The sequence below is a fragment of the Globicephala melas genome, chromosome 19 (assembly GCF_963455315.2).
Source record: "Globicephala melas chromosome 19, mGloMel1.2, whole genome shotgun sequence".
Classification (NCBI taxonomy): Eukaryota; Metazoa; Chordata; class Mammalia; order Artiodactyla; family Delphinidae; genus Globicephala; species Globicephala melas.
Genome location: NC_083332.1, coordinates 3,410,566 through 3,436,932, shown reverse-complemented (window position 1 = coordinate 3,436,932; position 26,367 = coordinate 3,410,566). Strand labels below are relative to the sequence as shown.

The 26,367-nt window shown below is 42.4% G+C and overlaps 1 protein-coding gene and 1 non-coding gene across 13 annotated transcripts in view; one reads left to right on the top strand and one right to left on the bottom strand.

Moving 5' to 3' along the window:
- The window catches only part of NLRP7 (NLR family pyrin domain containing 7), a 232,412-nt gene extending 207,693 nt beyond the window's left edge, over positions 1-24,719 (bottom strand). For all 12 annotated transcript variants that reach the window (XM_060289612.1, XM_060289603.1, XM_060289608.1 and 9 more), the window contains exons 1-6: positions 23,158-24,719; positions 21,838-22,008; positions 10,832-11,002; positions 8,489-8,659; positions 8,013-8,183; positions 6,284-6,451 (exon numbers count right to left, since the gene is read on the bottom strand). In XM_060289612.1, the coding sequence (XP_060145595.1) occupies positions 6,284-6,451; positions 8,013-8,183; positions 8,489-8,659; positions 10,832-11,002; positions 21,838-22,008; positions 23,158-24,719 (2,414 nt within the window). The remainder of the gene's footprint in view (positions 1-6,283; positions 6,452-8,012; positions 8,184-8,488; positions 8,660-10,831; positions 11,003-21,837; positions 22,009-23,157) is intronic.
- LOC115849770 (U6 spliceosomal RNA) lies at positions 12,304-12,410 on the top strand. The gene has a single exon (XR_004038134.1). It is a non-coding gene; the product is annotated as a U6 spliceosomal RNA (small nuclear RNA).
- Positions 24,720-26,367: the final 1,648 nt, after the last annotated feature.

Sequence of the window (26,367 nt, the reverse complement as noted above, 5' to 3'; positions counted from 1 at the left end):
AATTTTTCCCCAGAGTTCTGAATCCCCAGCATAAAATAAAAAATAGGAAATAAAAGGAATATCCGTACTCAAACATGTCAGTACTCAAAGACAAATCGAAGAGAACATCTCAACAGCCAGAATAAAGGGGTGACTGACTACAGAGAAATGCTACAAAGAAATGCCAATTTGACCCAGAGCAGATATTCCAACAGCAACAACGAAAGCTAAAACCTATGCAATGGTATCTTCAAAATGTTGAGGGATAACACCTGTTAGCTTTCAAGTGTATACAAGCTAAATTATTCAAGGTTTCCGTCCCCCCCACCCCCCGCGTTTGGTCTTCGTTGCTGCACACAGGCTTTCTCTAGTTGCAGCGAGCAGGGGCTACTCTTTGTTGCAGTGTGTGGGCTTCTCATTGCGGTGGCTTCTCTTATTGCAGAGCACGGGCTCTAGGTGCATGGGCTCCACAGTTGTGGCACGCCGGCTCCACAGTTGTGGCACACGGCTTAGCTGCTCTGTGGCATCAGGGCTCGAACCCGTGTCCGCTGCATTGGCAGGCGGTCTTAACCACTGCACCACCCGGGAAGTGCCAAGAATAAAGTTTTAAGAATACATTTCATCTCACCTAAAAATGTGAGATTTGGGGTGTTTACAGTTATCAGGTGAAAAGTGTCAGGGAGAAAAGTTCACTGAAAACGTTACCCTAAATCCAAAACAAATTGTGTCGTTTAAGCTTTCAACCTGAATCACTAACTATAGGCCGCTGTTTCTGTAACTGGGACTTTATGATAACGTTCCCTATCGATAAAGACTCCTGTATCAGTAGAAGACTACTTAAGGTAGTTTTATCACCTACCTCTTAAGTTTGGTGGAAATATTAAGGAAGGAGCGATTACTCACTTTTGTCAGTGCCTAGAAATTAGCACCAAATGGTGACTTTATTTTTTAAAGTTCTGAACTGGCTTTCCAGCCTTTTCTACGAGTTACCAGCAACAGGTATGAATTACGTACATACAGAATCACTGAACATTTAAAGAGAAGAGTGATGTGGTCAGATGTATGCTTCTCAATAACAGGACAGTTCAGCACAGGAACTGGCAAACCATAACACATGGGCCAAATCTGGCCTGTTGCCTGTTTCTGTAAAGTTTCATTGGAATGCAGCCCCGTCCACTCCCTTATGTGTTGTCTTTGGCTGTTTCACACTATAATGGCAGAGATGCATAGTTATGACAGACCATAGAGCCTGCAAAACCCAAAATATTGGGTTAGCCCAAAAAGTTCGTTTGGGTTTTTCCATAACATCTTATGGAAAGACCCACATGAACTTTTTGGTCAACCCAGTATCAGCTAGCTGGCCCTTTACAGAGAAAGCTTACCAACTCCTGGATTAGAATAGCATAAAACTGATTAAGAAAACCACAAGCCACACTATCATGTAGGCTCACTGGCCAACTATTATATTAGGCCAAGAAACACCTGCACGAGGGCAGAAAAGTAGAAGAAACCCACGTAATCATCTATGAACGTTGTAACACTTGTTCCTAGACTAAGTAAGCCAAGTTCACCCTAAGTGAGCTGCTGGGCATATTAATAAGTACAGCATCAAACAAAGTGCTTTGCTTTTTATTATCCTTGTGAGAGAAAACATTTTAACATCAAGTGGGTGCGTGACTTGTGCAGAATTTACCAGAAACCGGAGGGTGAAAAACCAGTGCTCAATTCTACATTTTGATCTACATTTTGATTTGAACGTCAAGTGTAATTAACGTTTGACGTCCTTCATTAATGAGATGTCTTAGAGATATCAGACGGCCCCCTTTGGGGACACGCGAGAGAGTTATCTTCCTTCAGGAAAGGAAGTGACAACATAAGGACCTGGCTGTTCTGGCATTATTGCATTCAATCGTCAACTGTGGACTGCTTTCTTTCACATCCTTCAACAGCTTCTGGATTTCCACGGTAGGTTTGTCTATCTTCAACCTGAGTGTCCTTAGGGGGCCATTCTTCTGTTTTAAAGCCTCCAGGAGCACCATTACTCCACTCTGCCCCAAGATGTTCTGGCCCAGGTCCAGAGTTTCTAGGCTCTGGTTGCTAATAAGAGCAGAGGCGAGATCCTGGCAACTGAAAGGGGTGATGGAGCAGCCCCACAGCCTGTTGGGAAAGTACAGAAACCCACTCATTTAAGCGAGCTCTTATAGACAATCTACCGTGTTGCCAGGCGTACTCCTACTTGCTGAGGACCTAGCAGCAAAGAAATGAAAATTATTTTCTTCACGGAGCTTATTTTAGTGACATCAGGACACGTTGTATTGAAGACGGGATATAACAGTGTCAGAACAAAATAAACAGGATTAGGATTAATAGGACAGAGAAGGATTAAGTAGATTTGTGATGGTCAGTGAATTCCACATGGCAAGGATGATAGGAGGGGGGAAAAGTGAACCACTTTGAGTGAATGGTTTTGAGTGAACCATTATGATATTTGGGGGAAGGAAGCCAGTGTAGCTGAAATGCCAAGCTAGCAGGAAAGTAGAAAGAGTGGCTCATAACTATTTATAGGATCCCAGAGAATCTTGTAGGCTATTATAAAACCTTCAGATTTTATCCACAGTGATACGAGGAGCTTTTGAAAGACAAGTGCTATGGCCTGGCTTGCAAGTTGAAAGACACCTCGGGGGTGATGGGTTGAGAACCAACGCTGGGAAATCAAGAACTGAAACGTGCAGACTACATTCAGAGATAATGCAATAAATCCAGATGACGAACTGAGTGAAGTCCGTCAGACAGAGACAGATATCTTTATATGATATCGCTTACATGTGGACTCTAAAGAAATGGTACAAATGAACCTATTTACAAAACAGAAATGGAGTCACAGATGTAGAAAATAAACTTGTGGTTACCAGAGGGGAAAGGTGTTGGGGAGGGATAAATTGGGAGATTGGGACTGACACATACACCCCACTATATATAAAACAGATAACTAATAAGAAACTACTGAATAGCACAGGGAACTCTATTCAATACTCTGTATTCAATACTCTTCCCTGGTGGCGCAGTGGTTGAGAATCTGCCTGCCGATGCAGGGGACACGGGTTCGAGCCCGGGTCTGGGAAGATCCCACATGCCACGGAGCAACTAGGCCCGTGAGCCACAACTACTGAGCCTGTGCGTCTGGAGCCTGTGCTCCGCAACAAGAGGGGCCGCAATAGTGAGAGGCCCGCGCACCGCGATGAAGAGTGGCCCCCGCTTGCCACAACTAGAGAAAGCCCTCGCACAGAAATGAAGACCCAACACAGCAAAAATAAATAAATAAATTAATAAACTCCTACCCCCAACATCTTCTTTAAAAAAAAAAAAACTCTGTAATGACCTATATGGGAAGAGAATATAAAAACGAGTGGGTATATGTATATGTGTAACTGACTCACTTTGCTGTACACCTGAAACTAACACAACATTGTAAATCAACTCTAGTCCAATAAAAAATTTAAAAATCCCTATGACAGCTGGTAACCCAGATGAAGCATTAGTGGTACAGGTGGTGGGGTGGTAGACGGTCATCTCGTAGGTATCTGGAAAGAGGCACCTCAGGAGAGTCTGAATGGATGTGTGAAATGATGAAAGGCACAAAAGAGCAGGAGCCTGAGAGTCAGGGAACAGAATAGGATTGTGTTCTCTTAGACGCTATAGCTAGTTGAGTTATTTAAGCTAGGGATGCATTATGTTACCATGGCCTCCATTCCTTATCTCCTTTTCCCAGAGCTCCTTCTAGACTAAAAGATGTCTTTGCCGATGGAGGACAGAGGGAGACACTCTTTGGGGTAGATACAGCTCATGCCAGCTTATACATACCCTAGTTAGCCAACTCAAGCCAGAAGGACCCCTCAGCCACATGCCCTTGACCGCTGCCCCACCTGCACATCTAACTATATGCGGAGTCTCTAACCACCCTTGTGCTGCCCCAGGCACTATGGTAGCCACTGGAGATACAGAAAATAGATTCAATTTCTCTCTAAATAAAATTAACAAGTAAACAGATGAACAAAACATGGTATATCCATACAATGGGATATTACGTAGCCATATAAGGAATGACATGCTTACACCTGCTACGTGGATAAAACCTTGAAAATATTACGCTAGCTGAAAGAGGCCCGACACAAAAAGCCACCTAGGAAATATAGAGAATAAGTTAATCTTTAGAGCAGAAAACACCTTTGTGGTTGCCAGGAGTGGAAGGGAATGGAGAGTGACTGCTTCGTGGGAATAGAGTTCTCCACTGGGGATGGTGAGAAAGTTCTAGAATTGGACAGTGGCAGTGGTTACACAAGTACAGTCAGCGCCACTGAGCTGTTTACTGAGTGTACAGTGGTTCATTTACGCCGTGTGAATTTCCCCCTCCATAAAAATAAGTGTTTAAAAATGTATAGTTCTGGTGACTGGGCAGGACAATACTAGAGTCAATTTATTATTTGTTATAGAGAACAGATCAGGCTGCAATAGGACAGTCAGAAGACCTCTGAACTATCAAAACTAGTTTGTGCTCCCCCAAAATAACTAAGGTGAGGAGTATTGGCAGACAGCCCTGCAAACTCCAGGGTCTGTATGCTCTAGTCAAAAAAAAAAAAGAAAAAGAAAAACCCACGAAATACAAATGAACTTATTTACAAAACAGAAATAAACTCAGACATAGAAAACAAATTTATGGTCACCAAAGGGGAAAGGTGGGGGGAGGGATAAATTACGAGTTGGGGATTAAAATATACATGGTACTATATATAATATAGATAACACACAAGGATCTACTGTATAGCACAGGGAAGTATACTCAGCATCTTATAAAAACCTACAATGGAAAAGAATCCAAAAAAGAATATATATATAAAACTGAATCACTTTGCTGTACACCCGAAACACAAGATTGTAGATCAACTATATTCAATAAAAAATTTTTTAAAACACTAAGGACAAAGACCTTGCAGTGAGAGAAAGAACTGGGTGGGTTCTGGGAACTGAGGGGCTAGTTGAGTGATGTACACACCAAGGTGGGGAGAAAAGCATGAGATGAAGTTCGACAGACAGGAAGGGGGTCCCTCATAGACAATGGTCTGAGACTTGGTAGCAAATGGATTCACATGCTTGTTATATAAAAACGTGTACAATGAGGGCTTCCCTGGTGGCGCAGTGGTTGAGAGTCCGCAGGGGACGCGGGTTCGTGCCCCGGTCCGGGAAGATCCCACATGCCATGGAGCGGCTGGGCCCGTGAGCCATGGCCGCTGAGCCTGCGCGTCTGGAGCCTGTGCTCCGCAACGGGCGAGGCCACAACCGTGAGAGGCCCGCGTACCGCAAAAAAAAAAAAAAAAAAAAAAAAAATGTGTACAATGAGGCTGATGCGTTTACAAAGTAATTCACCCAATGCATTAATTGTGCTGTTATCAGGATGGGTCATAGAGAAGACTTGCCCATTCTGTAAGGGAAGAGTTAAATGTCCTAAGTCACAGCTAATTAATATCAGATGGGATCTGAACCAGCTTCTGATGTCAAAGCCCCTGTTCAATGCCTTTGCTATGGTGCTGGGCTCGTGTTCACTGATCCAGAGAGATGAGTTCCCATCTGTGGATACCTTGGATTTTCCTCTCCAACTTCTACTTCAGAGGAGCTCAGACTTGACTGAGTATTAGAACCAACCAGAATATCCTTAAAAATTCTGCTACCTGGGCTCCACTTCCTCCAAGATTGAGTTCATCTGGGGGAAGCGTGACCATCAAGAATTTTAAGTTCCCCAGGTACAGCCAAGACGCCAGGATAGTAAACAAAACCACCATATATCCTAGCGGGCTCTCTGCTCAAGGCTCAGGAAGTCTTTACATTTATATAACCCGGATTCTCTTCCCAGTAGGCTTCTGGTTGCAAAGCAGGTTGCGTCAACGAGATACGTTTGACAGACTTGGAAGAGAGAAGTGATTCAAAGCTCGCCATCCTGTTGGGGCCATTGCCTATCCTGAGGGTGGTATCCATCTACGGTTCCCCGGGTATTGAACTGGGGTAGGCCCACTGTGTCCTGATCACTGGACCCCACCAGACGCAGTGTGATCCTGAGGTCTACTTCACTGGAGGCTCTTCCCGCTTAAAACCACTCCCTCTGGCCCTCTGATCAACTTTGTAAACACCCAGTTACCTGTATTCAATTTCTCTCCTAAAACTGGACAAAGTGAGACTATCGCAGTTTGTATTCCAAAATCTCCGAAAGATTAAATATTTCCAAAACATCTTTAAAATGAAGAAAGCAACTTACCCTAGACATTTCAGGTTACAGTTTGGTTTCTTCAAAGCTTCACAGAGAAAGCACAATCCAGTGGCTATGGGGTTGAAACCCAGGTCCAAGTCTGTTAGGCTGGAGTCTCCTTGGAGAAGCTTTGAGATGTATTTGCAGCCATGTCTGTTTATGTTGCAATGACACAACCTACAATTATAGTCATATGAAGAGAAGTCTATTATCCCTCTGTGACACACATCCTGTGAAATGGCTGTTACTTCCAGCATCACTTACATGCTACCTTGAGCCATATGCTTTCAGGTAGGCTACATAAAAACATAAAACACATGGAATGATGATTACATTATGTCTACTCTGCCTAGATGGTAGAGTGTTAAACTGGCCTCTGTCTGCCACCTTTTATTACGGAGAAACAGACACGCATCTCCTAAGATACAGGTTTTCCTAGCATGATAGCATATCACATAGGTGAAGGGCTCTGGATTCAGACAGACCTGAGACTGGATCTGAGGCCTCACTTATTTTCTGCACGGTTAGGTCATTGGGATTCCATCCTCCCTGTCTTATGTTTTATTTCAAGTCCTGTATTTAATTGTCCCAGCATAACTGTGGTACATCAAATGCACGACATTCATGATACGAGTGGCTATGTCTCTAATTTAAACACTGCAGACTCCTCCAAGCTTAGACCCCTACAACGCCTCCTGACCATAGAGAAGGATGTTCCCATGGTACAGTTAGGCAGGTGGACCTGCAATCATCCCTAAAAAGCCTTGTGTCCCACGTACGGCATAACAGCGACAGAGGCTGTAGAGCCTGAAGTGACATGACAAACAGCAGGTGGATGATAACTGGACCAAAAGATGCCATGCTTTGTATGATGTGACACCTGAAAACCATACTTGAATCTAGGGCGCTTGGGGAGAGAAGTTAAAACAAAATCTAAAATTAAGTTTTGACAGCCTACAAACTGGAGGTTTGGTCAAACATTGCCTTTATGTATTTCAGGTAATGATCATTGATACCTCAGTTTATAGAGGGGGCTTCATACCCACTACACAGATGTGACCATAGGCAAACTAAGTGGCTAAACTTTGGTTTTCTAATTAGCTAATTGGCAAAATTGAAACAAAGGTAACTATTGCTTGTGGTTGTAAGGACTAAAAGGTCTCAAAATTTAGTAGAGTACCTGATACACAATAAGTGCTTATAAGCATCAGATGTTTGTTGTTGTTTAGATGCCTAAATCAACTCTGTAAAACAGAGCAGTCTATGTAGTGACATCATATGGAAAATTTTATATTCTTCTAATGAATACTGTCGAAGCAGAAATATGACCTTCTCCTTTTCTCTCTCTGCGACTATAAATTGAATACCTGGCTTCCTCTCCGGTCTTGAACCCTACTATATAACTCAATCCACTCCCATCTGCTGGAAGATGTCATGTGAATTTTCAGAAAATACACAGAACATCGGACCAGCAGCTGAGAACCAGCTGCTTATCTCAAATTCTCAGAATAGGGAGAGGCTGGAAGGTCAACCTTACTCTTAAAAGACATGCAAACATTAACATCTGTTTCTAACTGTTCTTTGCCTAATTTCCACCAGAATCTTGCTGGTTTCATTCAAGTGGAATTAAGTACTCTTGTTTCTGTCCTACTTGAATCCAGGTGTGTGAATGTACATACAATATACACACATGCACACACACATACACACACACACACACAAGCCAGCAGGGACTTACACCAAGGTCTGTAGTTGACATTCAGGGTAACTCAAGCCCTCACACAGAATTTTCACCCCGCCAGCACCAAGGTTGTTTTTGGCCAAGCACAGGTGGGTCAGCCTCTGGTTGACAATCAAAGCAGAAGACAGCTCCTCGCAACAGGCTTCTGTAAGGTGACAGTTTTCCAACCTGCAAAAGCACCACGTAAGTGGTAAGACATTTCCAAAGTCCAAACTTCCCAGCTGACAGCCCTTAATGCAAGTCCCACCCTCTCTATCCTGTGCTGGTGATCAAAGCCTGAAGGACCAGAAATGAGACGAGGGCAAGCAAAAATGCATGCCTCATCTACCTGGGACCAAAATGGGCACCAGGGGTCTCCATCTGTAAGAGGTCCCATAGGGTTTGCCCTGTAAGTCTGGTCTTCCCACTGCTCTTCTCTGTGTGGCCCCAGACCTAAAATGAAGATGTTTCATGGGAAGAGAGGAGAGACTTACGACAATTTCTGCAGGAAACACATTGGGTGTCTCAGAGTCGAACACAGCAACTTGACACCCTCATCCGGAAACTCACTGGCTGTGAGATCCAGGCATTTCAGGGACTGGTTGATTTTGAGGGCCGAGGAGAAATCAGCCCACCGCTGAGGGGTGTCAGAACAAGAACCCAACCTGCGGGATAAATGGGGGAAAGTCATTCTTCTGGGAGGACAAAGAGACCCTGTCAGCTAATTATGCTTGGAGACTGTATCCTTGATTCTCGTGTCATTCTACTCCAACATGCGTCAAACCCTGGCCTGAACTATTAGAGAACTGATCTCCTTTGCTTCTTCAAGTATCTCTGTGGCCATTTGATCATCATCCAGCCTCATCTCTAAGAGGAAAATAAAAATCAGTAAAACAATTCTGTGTGAAGTTTCACCAACATGGCCTACTTCTCAAACCCCACTTTTTATATCACTTTCCCTGACCTGAGCCTGTCCCAATCCCACTTAAATTTAAATGTGATTCTATTGAAAAAAAAATTTGATGCCTGGGGACTTCCCTGATGGTCCACTGGTTAAGACTTTGCCTTCCAATGCAGATGGTGCGGGTTCGATCCCTGGTCGGGGAGCTAAGATCCCACGTGCCTCGGGGCCAAAAAACCAAAACATAAAACAGAAGCAATATTGTAACAAATTCAATAAAGACTTTTAAAATGGTCCACATCAAAAAAAAATCTTTTTTAAAAAAATTGATGCCTGAAACTCAAAAAGTTCCATTTCATAAGTTATTAGGGAATATGTTAATTAAAACAAGGAGATACAATTTGACACTTAGGCAGCCATGTCCCAAGTTTGAGTTTGGGTTGCAAGAACAAGAATAACTGCAAACTCCTTCTGTTGACGGAAATACGAATGTGGTACAGCTATTTTAGAGAACGTTGAGGCAATCCATTATACTGGGTTGGAAACTCAGCTGCTCTTGTAGACACAAATCAGAGTACAGGACTCCAGGACAAGCTTGTTTGAATAATGGCTCTGCCCCTAATGTTCAAAATATTCACCAGTTAGTTAAACTTTTTAATATTCTTTTTTCCCTCCATCTGTTCTTTGGGGAGAGAGGATACTGTGCGCCATGCAAATAAAGGATATAATCAATCCATATACTCTACCTATTAGAACGTACGTCATAAGCAAAACTGGAGTTCTTAAGATCAGTACCTTTCTTCCCTCAAAGCTTAACCTATAACAAGGACATTATAAGTTTACGTAATTTCAATACAAGGTAGAATGTAAAGTGCCTCAAATCAACGAGCAAAAACCAGGAGATTCTGCACCAGCCATTTGTCATTCTGGAGCTTCGGTACAGTCACTGAGAAACGTCATTTATCACAACTTCAGAGTAAACATCTACTTTTATACTATGTCAACTAGTAAACATCTTTGCCACGAATTATGAAGTATAATTTCCTCAAGAATTTCAAAACGCATGTTTTCTATAAATTTGAGATTTTATAAAACACACCAACACTAAATCTAAGTCTGTAATCTGTTTTTTTAATATCATGCTTCAAACGTGTACTTTCAATTGTTATTTCACTACCCACATTTCTCAAGACTCTTTTGCGTCAACTCTACTTGTTTGAATAAAAATCTAAAGAAACAAACAAACAAAAACACACTTCAGAGTAACAGATGCTTTTTCTAATTTAATGAAAGACAGCACCATCAGGAATCATCCGTAATGGTAAGAGCTGACAGTTGTGCCTGGTGCCTATGCAAAGCAGTCCACATCCCATGTTTCATTCAATCCTCAAAACCCCATATCATGGATGAGGGGACAGCTCAACATCATACAGGTCATAAAGGTCAAAGCAAGGTTCCCAAATCCAAAAACCTGTGTCACTAGCCAGTACCTCACGTTGCTACTCAACTAAGTAGAGGGGGGTGCAATGGTACCCTCACGATGGGTGATGATAATCAGAGCACTCATTACGAGATCTCATTGAGGAGAAGGGAATCTGTCAAACCAGTGAGCTACCAGGAACCAGAACACCAATTAAGGCTGACGGCTACTCGGAATCACAACAGGTAGGTAACATGCAACCTGAGATGCCATGTCCCTAAGCTAGAAGATGACACAAAATTCTGAGTGTTTCCTTGCATTCAGGACTCATCATTCAATGCAGAAGGCTAGCCGGCTGGGGAAAGACTATAGGCTGACATGCCATCCATATTCTATGTGAGAATATGTTCCCCTGTTTAACGTGGTACCCAATCAGGGTGGCCACCCTCTTCTTTCTTGTTTACAGAGCTCACAGCATCCTTCCCATGCTGAGAACAGCAATGACAGGAGACCTACTTCAGATACTGCAGGTTACATCTTGGATGTTTCAGGATCTCACACAACAGCAGCAACAGCATCTCATCACCGTGGACACTGCCTTCCAGAACCAGATGTGTCAGAGTCTTCTTCCCAATGAAAGCCAGACAGAAGTCCCGATAAGCATCGGCAGGGGAGACGTTCTTAATCCTAGGAAAAATAAAAAGAAGGGATTCAGTCCATCTTGAGTGCTGCAGATGGCTGGCGCTGAGAACACACAGTGGGGTGAGAAGTCACAAGTCAAGACAGGGGTGGCGAGCTGGTCTGGTAAGCTGAACTGAAGGACGAGTCAACCGAGCGATAGCTGGATAGAGGAGGACAGACTACCAACAGATGTAGTATATGGGGATGGGAAGGAAGATGGAATTGGATGGCAAAGGGCTTGATACACCCTTGTCTTTGCTCACGCCGATCTTCAGAGAAAATATCCCCATCCTTATTTTTTGTATTGGGGTGACACATTTTGCTCCCCTACAAAATGTCTCTTTGACGTGAATATTATTTCACGGTGAAAACAATCAAGGCTGAAAATGCTCAGGAAGAGACTTTGACCTTTCCCCTAACTTCCTGAATAATTTAGACAGAGGGACTGTTACAGGAATAGAGCTATCACCAGAGATCTCTGCAAAGAATATGGGCTAGGTGTGGTAGGGTCAACTCTTAGAGATCAGAGCGCACCCTGTGTCCCATTGTCTCTGCAAGTCCCAGCAAACATTTGTTTAGCAAACATTTGCTTTTCCATCCCCATGTGAATTGCCTTCCTCTCCTCCGAAGTCTCAAACAACTACCCCCAACATCCTCTATTATCTTTAGCTGAAGGTAGTATTTAATGTGAAGATTTCAGCCATTGGGGTAGTTACTCAATTTTTCTGGGTCTCTCCCATGTACACATGCTATTAAATGTTTGATTTTCTCCTGTTAATCTGTCTCATGTCAAATTCACTTTTACACCAGCCAGAACCTAGAAGTATAGAGAAAATTTTCTTCCTCTCAGACAACATTTTATCCTTTATTTCTTTCAACATTCAGTTCACATACAACTTTCCCTCCTCCTCAATGCCTGACTTTTTCCAGTAAGAATAAATCACTTCCTACTTTATCCCCATGTAGTCATTTGCATTTCCACAAAGCAGTTTTCATTTAGGCTACAGTAAGTTGTGGTTTATAAGTCAGCAAATAAATTACAGACTCCTTAAAAGTAAGTACCATTAAGAGCTGTTGGGCTTCCCTGGTAGTGCAGTGGTTGAGAGTCCGCCTGCCAATGCAGGGGACACGGGCTCGTGCCGCGGTCTGGGAAGATCCCACATGCCGCGGAGCCGCTGGGCCCATGAGCCACGGCCGCCGAGCCTGCGCGTCTGGAGTCTGTGCTCCGCAACGGGAGAGGCCACAACAGTGAGAGGCCCGCGTACCGCAAAAAAAAAAAAAAAAAAAAAAAAAAAAAGAGTTGTTTGGTGTTCACTTCAGTAGTACCTATACTAAAATTGGAATGATACAGAGAAGATTAGCATAACCCCAGTGCAAGGATGACAAGCAAATTTGTGAAGCATTCCATATTTTTCATAAAAACCAAACAGAGAACACAAGTATAATACAAAAGAAAATCAAACCACAAAAGGAAAGACAAAAAGAAAAAGGAAGGGACAAAGAAGAAATACAAAATCAATGGGAAAACAAGGTTTAAAATGGCAATAAATACAAATCTATTAATAATTACCTTAAGTGTCAAGGGACTAAATGTTCCAATCAAAAACAGAGAGTGGGGGCTTCCCTGATGGCTCAGTGGTTAAGAATTCGCCTGCCAATACAGGGGACACGGGTTCAAGCCCTGGTCTGGGAGCATCCCACATGCCGTGGAGCAACTAAGCTCATGCGCCACAACTACTAAGCCTGTGCTCTAGAGCCCGTGAGCCACAACTACTGAGCCCACATGCCACAATTACTGAAGCCCACACTCTGCAACAAGAGAAACCACCGCAATGAGAAGCCCGCACGCAGCAACAAAGACCCAACGCAGCCAAAAATAAATTAATTTTTTTAGAAAAGATAATTACCCTTTAAAAAAAAAAACACAGAGTGGCAGATTGGATGAAAACAAGAGCCTACAATACACTGCCTATGAGAGACCCACTTAAGGGCAAAGGACATACATAGATTCAAAGTGAGGGGATGGAAAAAGATATTTCATGCAAACAGAAATGACAAGAAAGCAAGGGTAGCAGTACTCAGACAAAACAGACTTTAAAACAAAGGCTATAAAGAAAGATAAAGGACACTATATAATGATAATAGGATCATTGCAAGAAAAAGCTATTATACTCATCAACATATATGTACCCAATATAGGAGTGCCCAAATACATACAACGAACAGTAACAGACATAAAGGGAGAAATTGACGGGAATACAGTAACAGTAGGAGACTTTAACACCACAGTGACATCAATGGACAGATTTTCTAGACAGAGAATCAATATAGCAACAGAGATCCTAAATGATACAACAGAAGAGTTAGACTTAATTGATATTTTCAGGACATTACATCCCCCTCCCCCAAAAAACAGAATACACATTCTTTTCAAGTACACATGGAACAGTCTCTAGGATTGACCACATACTAGGGCACAAAAGAAACCAACACATTAAAGAGTATAGAAATTATTTCAAGCATCTTTTCTGACCACAAAGGCATGAAAGTAGAAATCAACAACAGAAAAAGAAACAAGAAAAAACAATTACATGGAGAATAAACAAGTTGCTACTAAAAAAACCAATTGGTCAATGATGAAATCAAAGAAGAAATTTTAAAATACCTGAGAAAAATGACAATGAAAACAACCCTGCAAGGGCTTCCCTGGTGGCGCAGTGGTTGAGAGTCTGCCTGCTGGTGCAGGGGACACGGGTTCGTGCCCCAGTCCAGGAAGATCCCACATGCCGCGGAGCGGCTAGGCCCGTGAGCCATGGCTGCTGAGCCTGCGCGTCCGGAGCCTGTGCTCCACAACGGGAGAGGCCACAACAGTGAGAGGCCCGCGTACCGCAAAAAAAAAAAAAAAACCTGCAAAATCTATGGCACGCAGCCAAAGCAGTTCTTAGAGGGAAGTTCATAGTGATACAGGCCTTCAAGAAACAAGCTAAATCTAAAATAAACAACCTAACCCACCACCTAAAAGAATTAGAAAAAAAGAACAAAACCTAACCTAAAATCAGCAGAAGGAAGGAAATAAAGATCAGAGAGGAAATAAATAAAATAGAGATTAAAAAATAGAAAAAAATCAATAAAACCAAGAGTTGGTTCTCTGAAGGAGTAAACAACATTGACAAACCTCTGGCCAGGCTTACCAAGAAGAAAAGAGAAGACCCAAATAAACAAAAGAAATGAAAGATGAGAAATCACAACTGATACTGCAGAAATACAAAAAAAGTAAGAGAATGCTAGGAACAATTATATGCCAACAAATTTGATAACCTAGAAGAAACAGACAAGTTTCTAGAAACATACAGCCCACCAAAACTGAATCAAAAAGAAATAGATAATTTGAACAAACTGATCACTAGAAGTGAAATAGAATCCGTAATTTTTAAAACTCCCTACAAACACAAGTCCATGACCAGATGGCTCCACAGGTGAATTCTACCAAACAAACGAAGAACTTACACCGATCCTTCTCAAACTCTTCCAAAAGAATGAAGAGGAAGGAACACTCCCGAAGACATTCTATGAAGCCACAATCACCCTGATACCAAAACCAGACACAGACACCACCAAAAAAAAAGAAAATTACACGCCAATATCTTTGATGAATATGGATGCAAACATTCTCAAAATATTAGCAAACCAAATCCAACAACACATAAAAAAGGTCATACACCACAACCAAGTTAAATTCATCCCAGGGTCACAAGGATCATTCAACATATGCAAAATCAATGTGATACACCACATCAACAAAAGAAAAGACAAAACACACATAATCGTTTCAATAGATGCAGAAAAAGCATTTGATAGAATTCAACACCCATTCATGATAAAAACTTACAAAAGTGGGTATAGAGGGAACATCTCAACATAATAAAAGCTATTTATAACAAACCCACAGTCAATATAATACTCAATGGTGAAAAGCTGAAACCCTTTCCACTAAAATCTGAAACAAGAATAGGATGCCCACTCTCACTTCTATTCAACATAGTATTGGGAGTCCTAGCCACAGAAATCAGACAAGAAAAAGAAATAAAAGTAATCCAAATTGGAAGGGAAGAGGTAAAATTGTCACTACATGAGGATGACATACTATATATAAAAAAAACCCTAAAGACTCCACACAAAAACTACTAGAACTGATCAACAAATTCAGCAAGGTAGCATGATACAAGATTAACATACAGAAATCGGTTGCATTTTTTTACACTAACAATGAAATGTAAACAAATGTAAACAAACAATTCCTTTTTAAATCACATTTAAAAAGTAAAATACTTAGAAATAAACCTCACCAAGGAGGTGAAAGACATATATGCTAAGATCTACAAAACATTAATAAAGGAAACTGAAGACGATTCAAAGAAATGGAAAGATACCCCATGCTCTTGGATTTGAAGAATTAATATAGCTAAATTGGCCATACTACCCAAAGCAATCTACAGATTCAATGCGATCACTATCAAATTATCCATGACACTTTTCACAGAATTAGAACAAATAATCCTAAAATTTATGCAGAACCACAAAAGACCCAGAATTTCCAGAGCAATCCTGAGGAAAAAGAAAAATCAGGAGGCATAACCATCCCAGACTTCAGACAATACTACAAAGCTACAGTAATCAAAATAGCATGGTATGGGCACAAAAAAACAGACATATACACAAAGAAAGAAAACTACAGGCCAATATCACTGATGAACATAGACGCAAAAATCCTCAACAAAATACTAGCAAACAGAATCCAACAGCACATTAAAAGGATCATACACCATGATCAAGTGGGGTTTATTCCAGGAATGCAAGGATTCTTCAATATACGCAAATCAATCAACATGATACACCATATTAACAAATTGAAGGAGAAAAACCATATGATCACTCAATAGATGCAGAGAAAGCTTTCAACAAAATTCAACACCCATTTATGATCAAAACCCTGCAGAAAGTAGGCATAGAGGGAACTTTCCTCAACATAATAAAGGCCATGTATGACAAACCCACAACCAACATCGTCCTCAATGGTGAAAAACTGAAACCATTTCCACTAAGATCAGGAACAACACAAGGTTGCCCACTCTCACCCCTCTTATTCAACATAGTTTTGGAAGTTCTAGCCACAGCAATCAGAGAAGAAAAAGAAATAAAAGGAATCCAAATCGGAAAAGAAGAAGTAAAGCTGTCACTGTTTGCAGATGACATGATACTATACATAGAGAATCCTAAAGATGCTACCAGAAAACTACTAGAGCTAATCAGTGAATTTGGTAAAGCAGCAGGATACAAAATTAATGCACAGAAATCTCTGGCATTCTTACACACTAATGATGAAAAATCTGAAAGTGAAATTAAGGAAACACTCCCATTTACCACTGCAACAAAAAGAATAAAATATCTAGGAATAAACCTACCTAAGGAGACAAAAGACCTGCATGCAGAAAATTATAAGACACTGATGAAAGAAATTAAAGATGATACAAATAGATGGAGAGATATACCATGTTCTTGGATTGGAAGAATCAACATTGTGAAAATGGCTCTACTACCCAAAGCAATCTACAGATTCAATGCAATCCCTATCAAACTGCCACTGGCATTTTTTACAGAACTAGAACAAAATATTTCACAATTTGTATGGAAACGCAAAAGACCCCGAATAGCCAAAGCAATCTTGAGAACGAAAAATGGAGCTGGAGAATCAGGCTCCCTGACTTCAGACTACACTACAAAGCTACAGTAATCAAGACAGTATGGTACCGGCACAAAAACAGAAATATAGATCAATGGAACAGGACAGAAAGCCCAGAGATAAACCCATGCACATATGGTCACCTTATCTTTGATAAAGGAGGCAAGAATATACAGTGGAGAAAAGACATCCTCTTCAATAAGTTGTGCTGGGAAAACTGGATAGGTACATGTAAAAATATGAAATTAGAACACTCCCTAACACCATACACAAAAATAAAATCAAAATGGATTTTTAAAAAAATGGATTAAGGTCCTAAATGTAAGGCCAGACACTATAAAACTCTTAGAGGAAAACACAGACAGAACACTCTGTGACATAAATCACAGCAAGATCCTTTTTGACCCACCACCTAGAGAAATGGAAATAAAAGCAAAAATAAACAAATGGGACCTAATGAAACTTAAAAGCTTTTGCACAGCAAAGAAAACCATAAACAAGACCAAGACAACCCTCAGAATGGGAGAAAATATTTGCAAATAAAGCAACTGACAAAGGATTAATCTCAAAAATTTACAAGCAGCTCATGCAGCTCAATAACAAAGGAACAAACAACCCAATCCAAAAATGGGCAGAAGACCTAAATAGATAGGAACAAACAGACATAAAGGATAGATAGGGAGGGAGGGAGATGCAAGAGGGAAGAGATATGGGAACATATGTATATGTATAACTGATTCACTTTGTTGTAAAGCAGAAACTAACACACCATTGTAAAGCGGTTACACTCCAATAAAGATGTTAAAAAAAAACCCAGACATATAGATCATTGGAACAGAACAGAAAGCCCAGAAATAAACCCATATAACTACAGTCAATCTTCAACAAAGGAGGCAAGAATATACAATGGGAAAAAGTCTCTTCAGCAAATGGTGTTGGAAAAATTCGACAGCTGCATGCAAACCAATGAAGTTAGAACACACCCACACACCATACACAAAAAAACTCAAAATGGTTTAAAGACATGAACATAAGACATGACACCATAAAACTCCTAGAAGAGAACACAGGCAAAACATACTGACATAAATCATACCAACATTTTCTTTGGTCAGTCTCCCAAGGCAATAAAAATAAAAGCAAAAATAAGCAAATGAGACCTAATCAAACTTACAAGCTTTTGCACAGCAAAGGAAACCATAAACAAAATGAAAAGACAACCTACAGAATGGGAGAAAATACTTGCAAACAATGCGACCAACAAGGGCTTAATTTCCAAAGTACACAACTCATACAACTCAATAAACAACAACAACAAAAACAACCCAATTGAAAAATGGACAGAAAACCTAAATAGACATTTGTGCAAAGAAGACATACAGGGCTTCCCTGGTGGCCCAGTGGTTGAGAGTCCGCCTGCCAATGCAGGGGACACGGGTTCATGCCCTGGCCCGGGAAGATCTCACATGCTGCGGAGCGGCTGGGCCCGTGAGCCATGGCCGCTGAGCCTGCGCGTCCGGAGCCTGTGCTCCACAACGGGAGAGGCCACAACAATAAGAGGCCCACGTACCGCAAAAAAAAAAAAAAAAAAGACATACAGATGGCCAATACGCACATGAAAAGATGCTCATCATCGCTAATTATTAGAGAAATGCAAATCAAAGCTATAATGAGGTACCACTTCACACCGGTCAGAATGGCCTTCATTAAAAAGTCTACAAATAACAAATGCTGGAGGAGGTGTGGAGAAAAGGGAACCCTCCTACACTGTTGGTGGGAATGTAAATTGGTGCAGTCACTATGGAAAACAGTATGGAAGGTCCTTAAAAAACTAAAAATAGAGTTACCACAGGATGCAGCAATCCCATTCCGGGGCATACATCCAGACAAAACTATAGTTCAAAAAGATACATGCACCCCTATGTTCATAACAGCACTATTTACAATAGCAAAGACAGGGAAACAACCTAAATGTCCATCGACAGATGAATGGGTAAAGAACTTGCGGTATATATACAATGGAAAACTACTCAGCCATAAAAAAGAATGAAATAATGCCATTTGCAGCCACATAGATGGACCTAGAGATTATTACGCTAAGTGAAGTAAGCCAAGCAGAGAAAGACCAATACCGTATGATGCCACTTATATGTGCAATCTAAAATATGACACAGACGAACATATTTACGAAACAGAAACAGACTTAGAGACATAGAGAACAGACTGGTGGCTGCCAAAGAGGAGGGGTGGTGGGAGAGGGAAGAACTGGGAGTTTGGGATTAGCAGATGCAAACTATTTATATATAGGATAAACAACAAGGTCCTACTGTATAGCAGAGGAAACCATATTCAATATCCTGTAATAAACCATAATGGAAAAGAATATGAAAAAGAATATATATGTACAACTGAATCACTTTGTTGGACACAAGAAATTAACACAATGTTGTAAATCAACTGTACAATAAAATTTTTTTTAAAAAGCGTTGTTTGTTTTTTATTTTCCTGTCATCTAGCGTGACTGTAGGATTTTAACTGGGATTTGAATAAATCTTAAGTGGAACATAATTTTCTCTAATCAAACTCTGGGCTTCAAAGAAACATTTCAGTGTCTAAAAAAGATTTTCCCAGCACCTAACTGTGCCACCTTCTTGAGAATAAGACTCTGTCAACCTCATGTTATACAATAATGAAGCTAGCTCATAAGTTTTCCTGTGTAGACAGTAGGAAATAACTGGGGAAAGGACTTTTGTCAGGGTCTCTTTTTAAAGCATGCTTAATCCACCCTAATTTGAGGGGGGGGGAAATCAACATCTGGATTACTGCCTCTTCCTCTACAATCTCACTTCAGATCTTCGTTTTTGTTTTTAGAGCTTCTTAACCTGTTTTTTTTAATATAAATTTATTTATTTATTATTTATTTATTTATGGCTGTGTTGGGTCTTCATTGCTGCGCACAGGCTTTCTCTAGTTGCGGCGAGCGGGGCTACTCTTCATTGAGGTGTGCGGGCTTCTCACTGCGGTGGCTTCTCTTGCTGCAGAGCGTGGGCTCTAGGCCCGCGGGCTCAGTAGTTGTGGCGCACGGGCTTAGTTGCTCTGTGGCATGTGGGATCTTCCTGGACCAGGGATCGAACCCATGTTGCCTGCGTTGGCAGGAAGATTCTTAACCACTGCGGCACCAGGAAAGTCCTCTTAATCTGTTTTTATCTAGTACCTCCAAACCTGGCAATTCACCCACACACACACACTATGAAATACTTTTCTCCATAAACAAGCATTTGGTCTTATAACCCTCAATGCTTCACTTTTAGATAATGAACATTCCCTGTGGCTCATTCAGAAGAAGTTCAAAATTAAATTTCAGCACAGAGAAAGCCAGAATAAGGGAGATGCTACTGTTCAAAGCTCCTGCCTAAAGGGTCCTAAACTCTTAGTGGAAAAAATTAAATGTACCTCCTAGTTTTTACCCTCTCATGCACACCTTATAAAACCAGAACAATGTAAACTTTTCAAAGTCATACAGAAGAAATTGCCACCTTTGCTGCCACCAACCTGTGTTAGATGTTTGTGGCCTTGTACACACAAGTCCTATGGCATTCTGAGATGAACCAGATACACGTCACCTGACATCAGCAGGTACAGTCAGCTGACGTTCGGCATAGCAATTTGTCCAAGGAAATAACACAACCTTTCCAGTGGCTTAATTAAGCCTTCTAAGGTATGTTGGTTTGGGGGAAGTTTCAATGTATCTGTGTAATTTTAAACATAACTTACAAAGTTTATCCCCTGAATATGTGCTGTGTTTTCCTTTTTTTTTTTTTTTCCTTTGGGGACTGGGGGACTAGACAGCTACATGTAAAAGAATGAAACCAGACCATTTCCTCACACCATATACAAAAATAAACTCAAAATGGATTAAAGATTTAAACTTAAGATCTGAAACCATAAAACTCCAAGAAGAAAACACGCAGTACTCTTTGACGTTGCTCTTAGAAATATTTTTTTGCATCTGTATATTCAGACAAGGAAACCAAAACAGAAAACAAATGGAACTACAAACTGAAAAGCTTTTGCAAAGTGAAGGAAACCAACAAAACAAAAAGGCAATCTACTGAATAGGAGAAGATATTTGCAAAACAATATATCCAGTAAGGGGTTAATATCCCAAATAGAACTCATACAGATTAATAACAAAAAATAAACAATCCAATTAAAAATGGGTGGAGGGGGCTTCCCTGGTGGTGCAGTGGTTGAGAGTCCGCCTGCCGATGCAGGGCACGTGGGTTCGTGCCCCGGTCTGGGAAGATCCCACATGCCGCGGAGCGGCTGGGCCCGTGAGCCATGGCCGCTGAGCCTGCGCGTCAGGCTCCGCAACGGGAGAGGCCACAACAGTGAGAGGCCTGCGTACCGCAAAAAAAAATATAAAAATAAAAATAAATTAAAAATAAAAATGGGTGGAGGATCTAAACAGGCATTGTTCGGAAGGAAACATACAGATAGCCAACAGAAAATCACATAAAAATAATGCTCAGCGTCACTAACTGGGGAAATGCCCATCAAAACCACAATGAGATATCACTTCACCTGACAGAATGGCTATCATCAAAAAGAACATGTGTTGGTTTAAAAGGATGTGCTAATAATCACCTGCCCAGGTGACCCACATCTTAAGTTGCTTCTGCCACAACCTACTCGACTCAGACTAATTTCTCGATCCCATCCCACACATTAGTCATAAGTGCACCATTGCTTCATCAACACATTCTCACTCACATATTTGAAACTTTCCTCTCTGGAATATTTCCCCAATTCCCACCCAGTTCTCCTAACATGCATGTGGCTATATTTTCTATAGGCTGAGTTTTGAATACGCCCCACAGCAGATGTATGATAAAGGGTTAGTATCCAAATTCCCGGCCAAATTTCATAAAAATGACTCCACATAATATGATTCTCCAACTAGACACATTTACGGATAGCAACCATTTCATTTCTTTGCACTCTGAGCACCTGGCTGGTCAGAGCCTGGCTGGGCATTCCAATACTGCTCCCACATTTAAAACACCTGGGGATCACCACTGCAAGATCAGCTGCTACTTACACGACTTTCTGGAGATGACAGGTGACATGGGTTATCTGCTCACAAAGAATCCTCACTGAGGACTGACTCAGAAAGCTTTCCCTCACATCCAGGAAGTTCAGGTTCTTGTTTGAACTGAACACAGAGCAGAGATCTGCCCAGAGGTGAAGAGAATGATGGTCGTGCTGTGACCTAGGAGAAAGGCATCGACAAGACCACCTATGAAAAGCACGTACAGGAAAAGCAACAAGAACGGGTAGGCTGCACAGCCAAGAAAAGCATCGGCAAAATAAACACGAACCTACTAAATGGGAGAAAATGTCTGCATACTGTATGTCTGATAGGGGTTAGTAGCTCAAATATATAAAGAATTCATACAACTCAACTCAACAGAGAAGAAAAACGATTGTAACACGTGGGCCGAGGACCTGAATAGACATTTGTCCAAAGATGACATACGAATGGACAACAGGGACATGAAAAATATTCAACATCACTAATCACCACGGAAACAGAAATCAAAACCACAGTGAGATACCACCTCACACCTGTAAGAATGACTATCATCGGAAAGACAAGGAATGGACTTCCCTGGTGGCGCAGTGGTTAAGAATCCGCCTGCCAGTGCAAGGGACACGGGTTCAAGCCCTGGTCCGGGAAGATCCCACGTGCCAGGGAGAAACTAAGCCCGTACGCCACAACAAGAGAAGCCACCGCAATGAGAAGCCCGCGCACTGCGATGGAGAGTAGCCCCCACTCGCCACAACTAGAGAAAGCCCGTGCGCAGCAACAAAGACCCAACACAGCCAAAAAATAAATAAGTAAATTTATTTTTTAAAAAAGTGGTGAGCTGATCAAAAGGTACAAACACCCAGTTATAAGATAACTAAATCCTGGGATGTAACGTACAGCATGGTGGCTGTGTATTAAAACAAATGTTTTGAAAGAATTGGCAGGGAGGGAAGTTATATGAAATGTCTAGAGTGTCCTGAGCCCATTTGCCACACGGAAACTATAATACTACAGTATTGTACTCCAGTATTATAGTATACTACGCTATAGTATTATAGTATGTATAATATATAGTAGGATACTATAAAACTATAATACTAAAACAAAGGAAGGTTCCAAAGCTCCCATTCCTAATCTGAACGTCATGTTTCCCAACTTTAATGGTGAGTTGGCAGAAAGAAATTTCAGCCAGGCATCCCAGAGGATTCTGACCCTAAGCCATAGGGAGTAGCAGGGACTCTGTCCTCTTCCTAAAAGAGTGTGGGCTGAGGCTGAAGATGGGAGAACCAGTAACATTAAAAAATATATGTATTTGTAATGGGTTCTTACCTCTCAACCTGAGCATCTGATTTCAACGTGGCATCATTCTCCAGGAATATCCTCTTTCCTACCTGCAGTGAAATTTTCTGCAAGTTTTGACAATGTTTAAGGCAGAAAGAAGACTGCATCATTTCCGATGTACTTGTCAAGTGGATAGAGATCTCCGTGACGGCGGCCACTGCATCCTCCACCAGCTCCTCCTCCTGAGATTCATAAAGACAATACAAAACCTCCTTCGCGTCCATGGTTGAGAAGGGTTTCTTCCCCTGGGGCATTGATCTGCATTTCAGTAACTGCTGCTTGACCTCCATGGACACCAGACAGCCAAAAGTCGTCTCCAGCTCCATGGCCCTTTCTTTGTTGGAGAGGCCAAACACGAAGTAGCCCACCTGGGTCAGGCTGGGGTTCTTCAGTCTTCCTTCCTTGGACAGCAGCTTCTGCACATCCCCAATGTGGCACCTGTGGCCACCCACGTCCTCCTTCTCCGTCTCCAAGACATAGAACATGGCGGCCAGGAACTGCTGGACGCTGAGGTGGATGAAAGAGTAGCAGGCCTCACAGTCTTTGCTCTTCCGGAGAATATTCTTGTCCAGGAAAGGACGGAGGGCAGACTCCTTCACCCCAAGTCTCCTGAGGTCTTCTCCATCAAACACAGATGTCTGTGTCCACACGCCCTCAGCGGCCAAGAGGCACACAGACTTCAACGGAGCTTGGAGACAGTCACTGGGGCAGCTGCTGCGAGCTGCTGTGAACTGGCTGCAGAGAAAACGCAGGAACAGGGACGTGGTGGTCCGGCAGGTCGAGGCAGGGTCCTCCCCCCTCTCCATCTGCCGTTTCAGACACGTGCAGACAATCCAGCACACGGCAGGCGCTGAGCCCATGTGGAACAGAGCTGCGTTCTCCCTCATCAACTCGAACGCTCGCAGGGCTTGCGTCTCCTCTTCAAAGTGTTTCAGGAAATACGCCTTCCTGTCCAGCTCCAAGAACCCCTCGATTTCTATGAAGAGTGGCTGTTCAACCAAGAGCCGGAGCCCCCTCAGGGCCCCCGGTCGAGTGGTGATCACTAAAGTGGACCTGGGTAACATCTTTCTCTTCAGCAAACTCCCCAGGAGGACGGGCACTGGCTTCTGCTTCTTCCAGTCGCCGCATATGTCATGGATGAGCGCCCCCGAGGGGACTCTCAGCTCATCAAAGCCATCAACGACGAACAGGATTTTCCGTGCTTGGGTGAGGATCCCTGGAATGGCATCCTGCAAATCCGGCCCGTTCGCAGATATCAGCTCTGCAAAAGTGCACGTCCCCTTGTGGTTGAGGTCCTTGCAGCTGAGATAGAAGGCGGAATTGGATGTCTCCGCCTGGTCGTCCTGTGTCCAGTCCAGCATCAGCTGTTTGGCCACTGTGGTTTTCCCGACACCGGCAGGACCATGCAGCACCACTGTAAGTGGCATCGACTGTATGGACGTTTGGGGCTTCAAGTATGATATCAACTTTGGGCTTCTCTGGGTAATGTTGTGGAAACCACCATCATCTCCTGGCCAAAGTGTATTCTTCCAGATAGAAAATTTCTCCATCGTGTTTCTCTCTCTCCTCTTCACCTATATTGATCTGTAATGGGAGAGAATTGAGGTACCAGTGATTACACTTAGCTGGAAAATTCATACTGTAAAGGACCAGCGTCAGGGAGGAAGTAATGTTCCTCTGCCCTTCTGGGTTCTTCCGGCTGATCTAAGAATTAAATTGACATGAGATGGATTACAAGAGAAAAAAACAAAATTTTAATAATATATACATGACCCAGGAACACTGAATTACTCACCAAAATGGCTGAATCCCTCACCTTAAATACCATCTCAGCTAAACAAAAGAAGGAAGATGTTGACAGTAATGGTTTGGGATTTCAAAGGGGAGGAAGGAAATACACTTGGAAATGGAAAAGCAAATATTCGGTAGACAAAGGTTTGCTGGGCCAGCAGGAACCATGGGACCCAGAGTGCACTCTGGTCTCCAGATCCCGCTGAGTTTCCCCACCACCCTTAGCCCACGTTTTTTGCAGACATCTCTGGTGACAGCTCTGTTCCGGGAACAGGGTCTCTATCTAAAGTCTTAAGGTGGTTAAGAGGAAGTCAAAGTTTCTTCCTGAGTAGTTTGGGCCTCGATCGTTTCAGCTTGAAATAATCTGCAGGCCAAAGAGACATTTTGGGGTGGTAAGTTTTGCTCCCCTACACCAGAAATGAGGAAGCAAGAAGAGGAAAATTACCACGCACACGACCGAACACCAAAGCTACGACTATAAGACAGTAGTTCCCTGGCGGTCCAGTGGCTAAGACTCCAATGCAGGGGGTGTGGGTTCGATCCCTGATAAGGGAACTCAAATCCTGCACGCTGCATGGCCAAAGGAAAAAAAAAAAGGGGGGGGGCAGTAGTTCTCCACCTGCGTTTTCTAACCCCCAAGTCTCCTTTTGCCTCTTCCAATGATACCTAGCAGGGCCCTGTGGGGCTCCCGGGCACCAAGCCTTTCCGTGTCCCCCCATTTCTTGATTACAGGAAATAGCCTTCATTCAGCCTCCATGACCTTCCCTGGGTTCCAAGAAGCAGGTTCAAGCAGTTGTTAATTAGGGGGAAGGAGGGGATGTGAGACCAGGGAGAAAGAGTCAAGAGAAACATTTGTGCAGCCTGGGGGCAAGGTCCTGGTTCCCCATCAAGGAATACATGCAACAATATCTCTGAGCTGTTTTGCAGATACTGAAACCCCTCCAGGTGGGAGAAGTTAACAGTTAATGATGATATGCTGCCCAAAAGCACATACACCCCAGACCAGTTGTAACTTGAAGGTTGATGACGCTGACTTCCACTTACCTCACTACCAACCAGTCAGAAGAAATGTCCATGAGCTGATCACGGCCTCTTTGAACCATTACTATAAAACTTCTCACTACCCTCTCCAAGGGGGCGGGGCACAGTTTTGAGGGCATGAGCCCGCTGTGGCCCCCTTGGCCTGGCAAAGCAATAAAGCTATTCTTTTCTACTTCACTCAAAACTCTGTCTCTGAGATTTAATTCGGTATCGGGGTAGAGGCCAGATGCAGCTGCACTAGCTTTGAGTTATCTATTCTTTGCACTGTGAACGCTTCGTTAAACCCACATGGGTGAAAGCTCGACCCACAGGGCTACCTGTGCTTCCTAGATTAGACATTATTGTAGATAAAGAGAACTTTAAGTA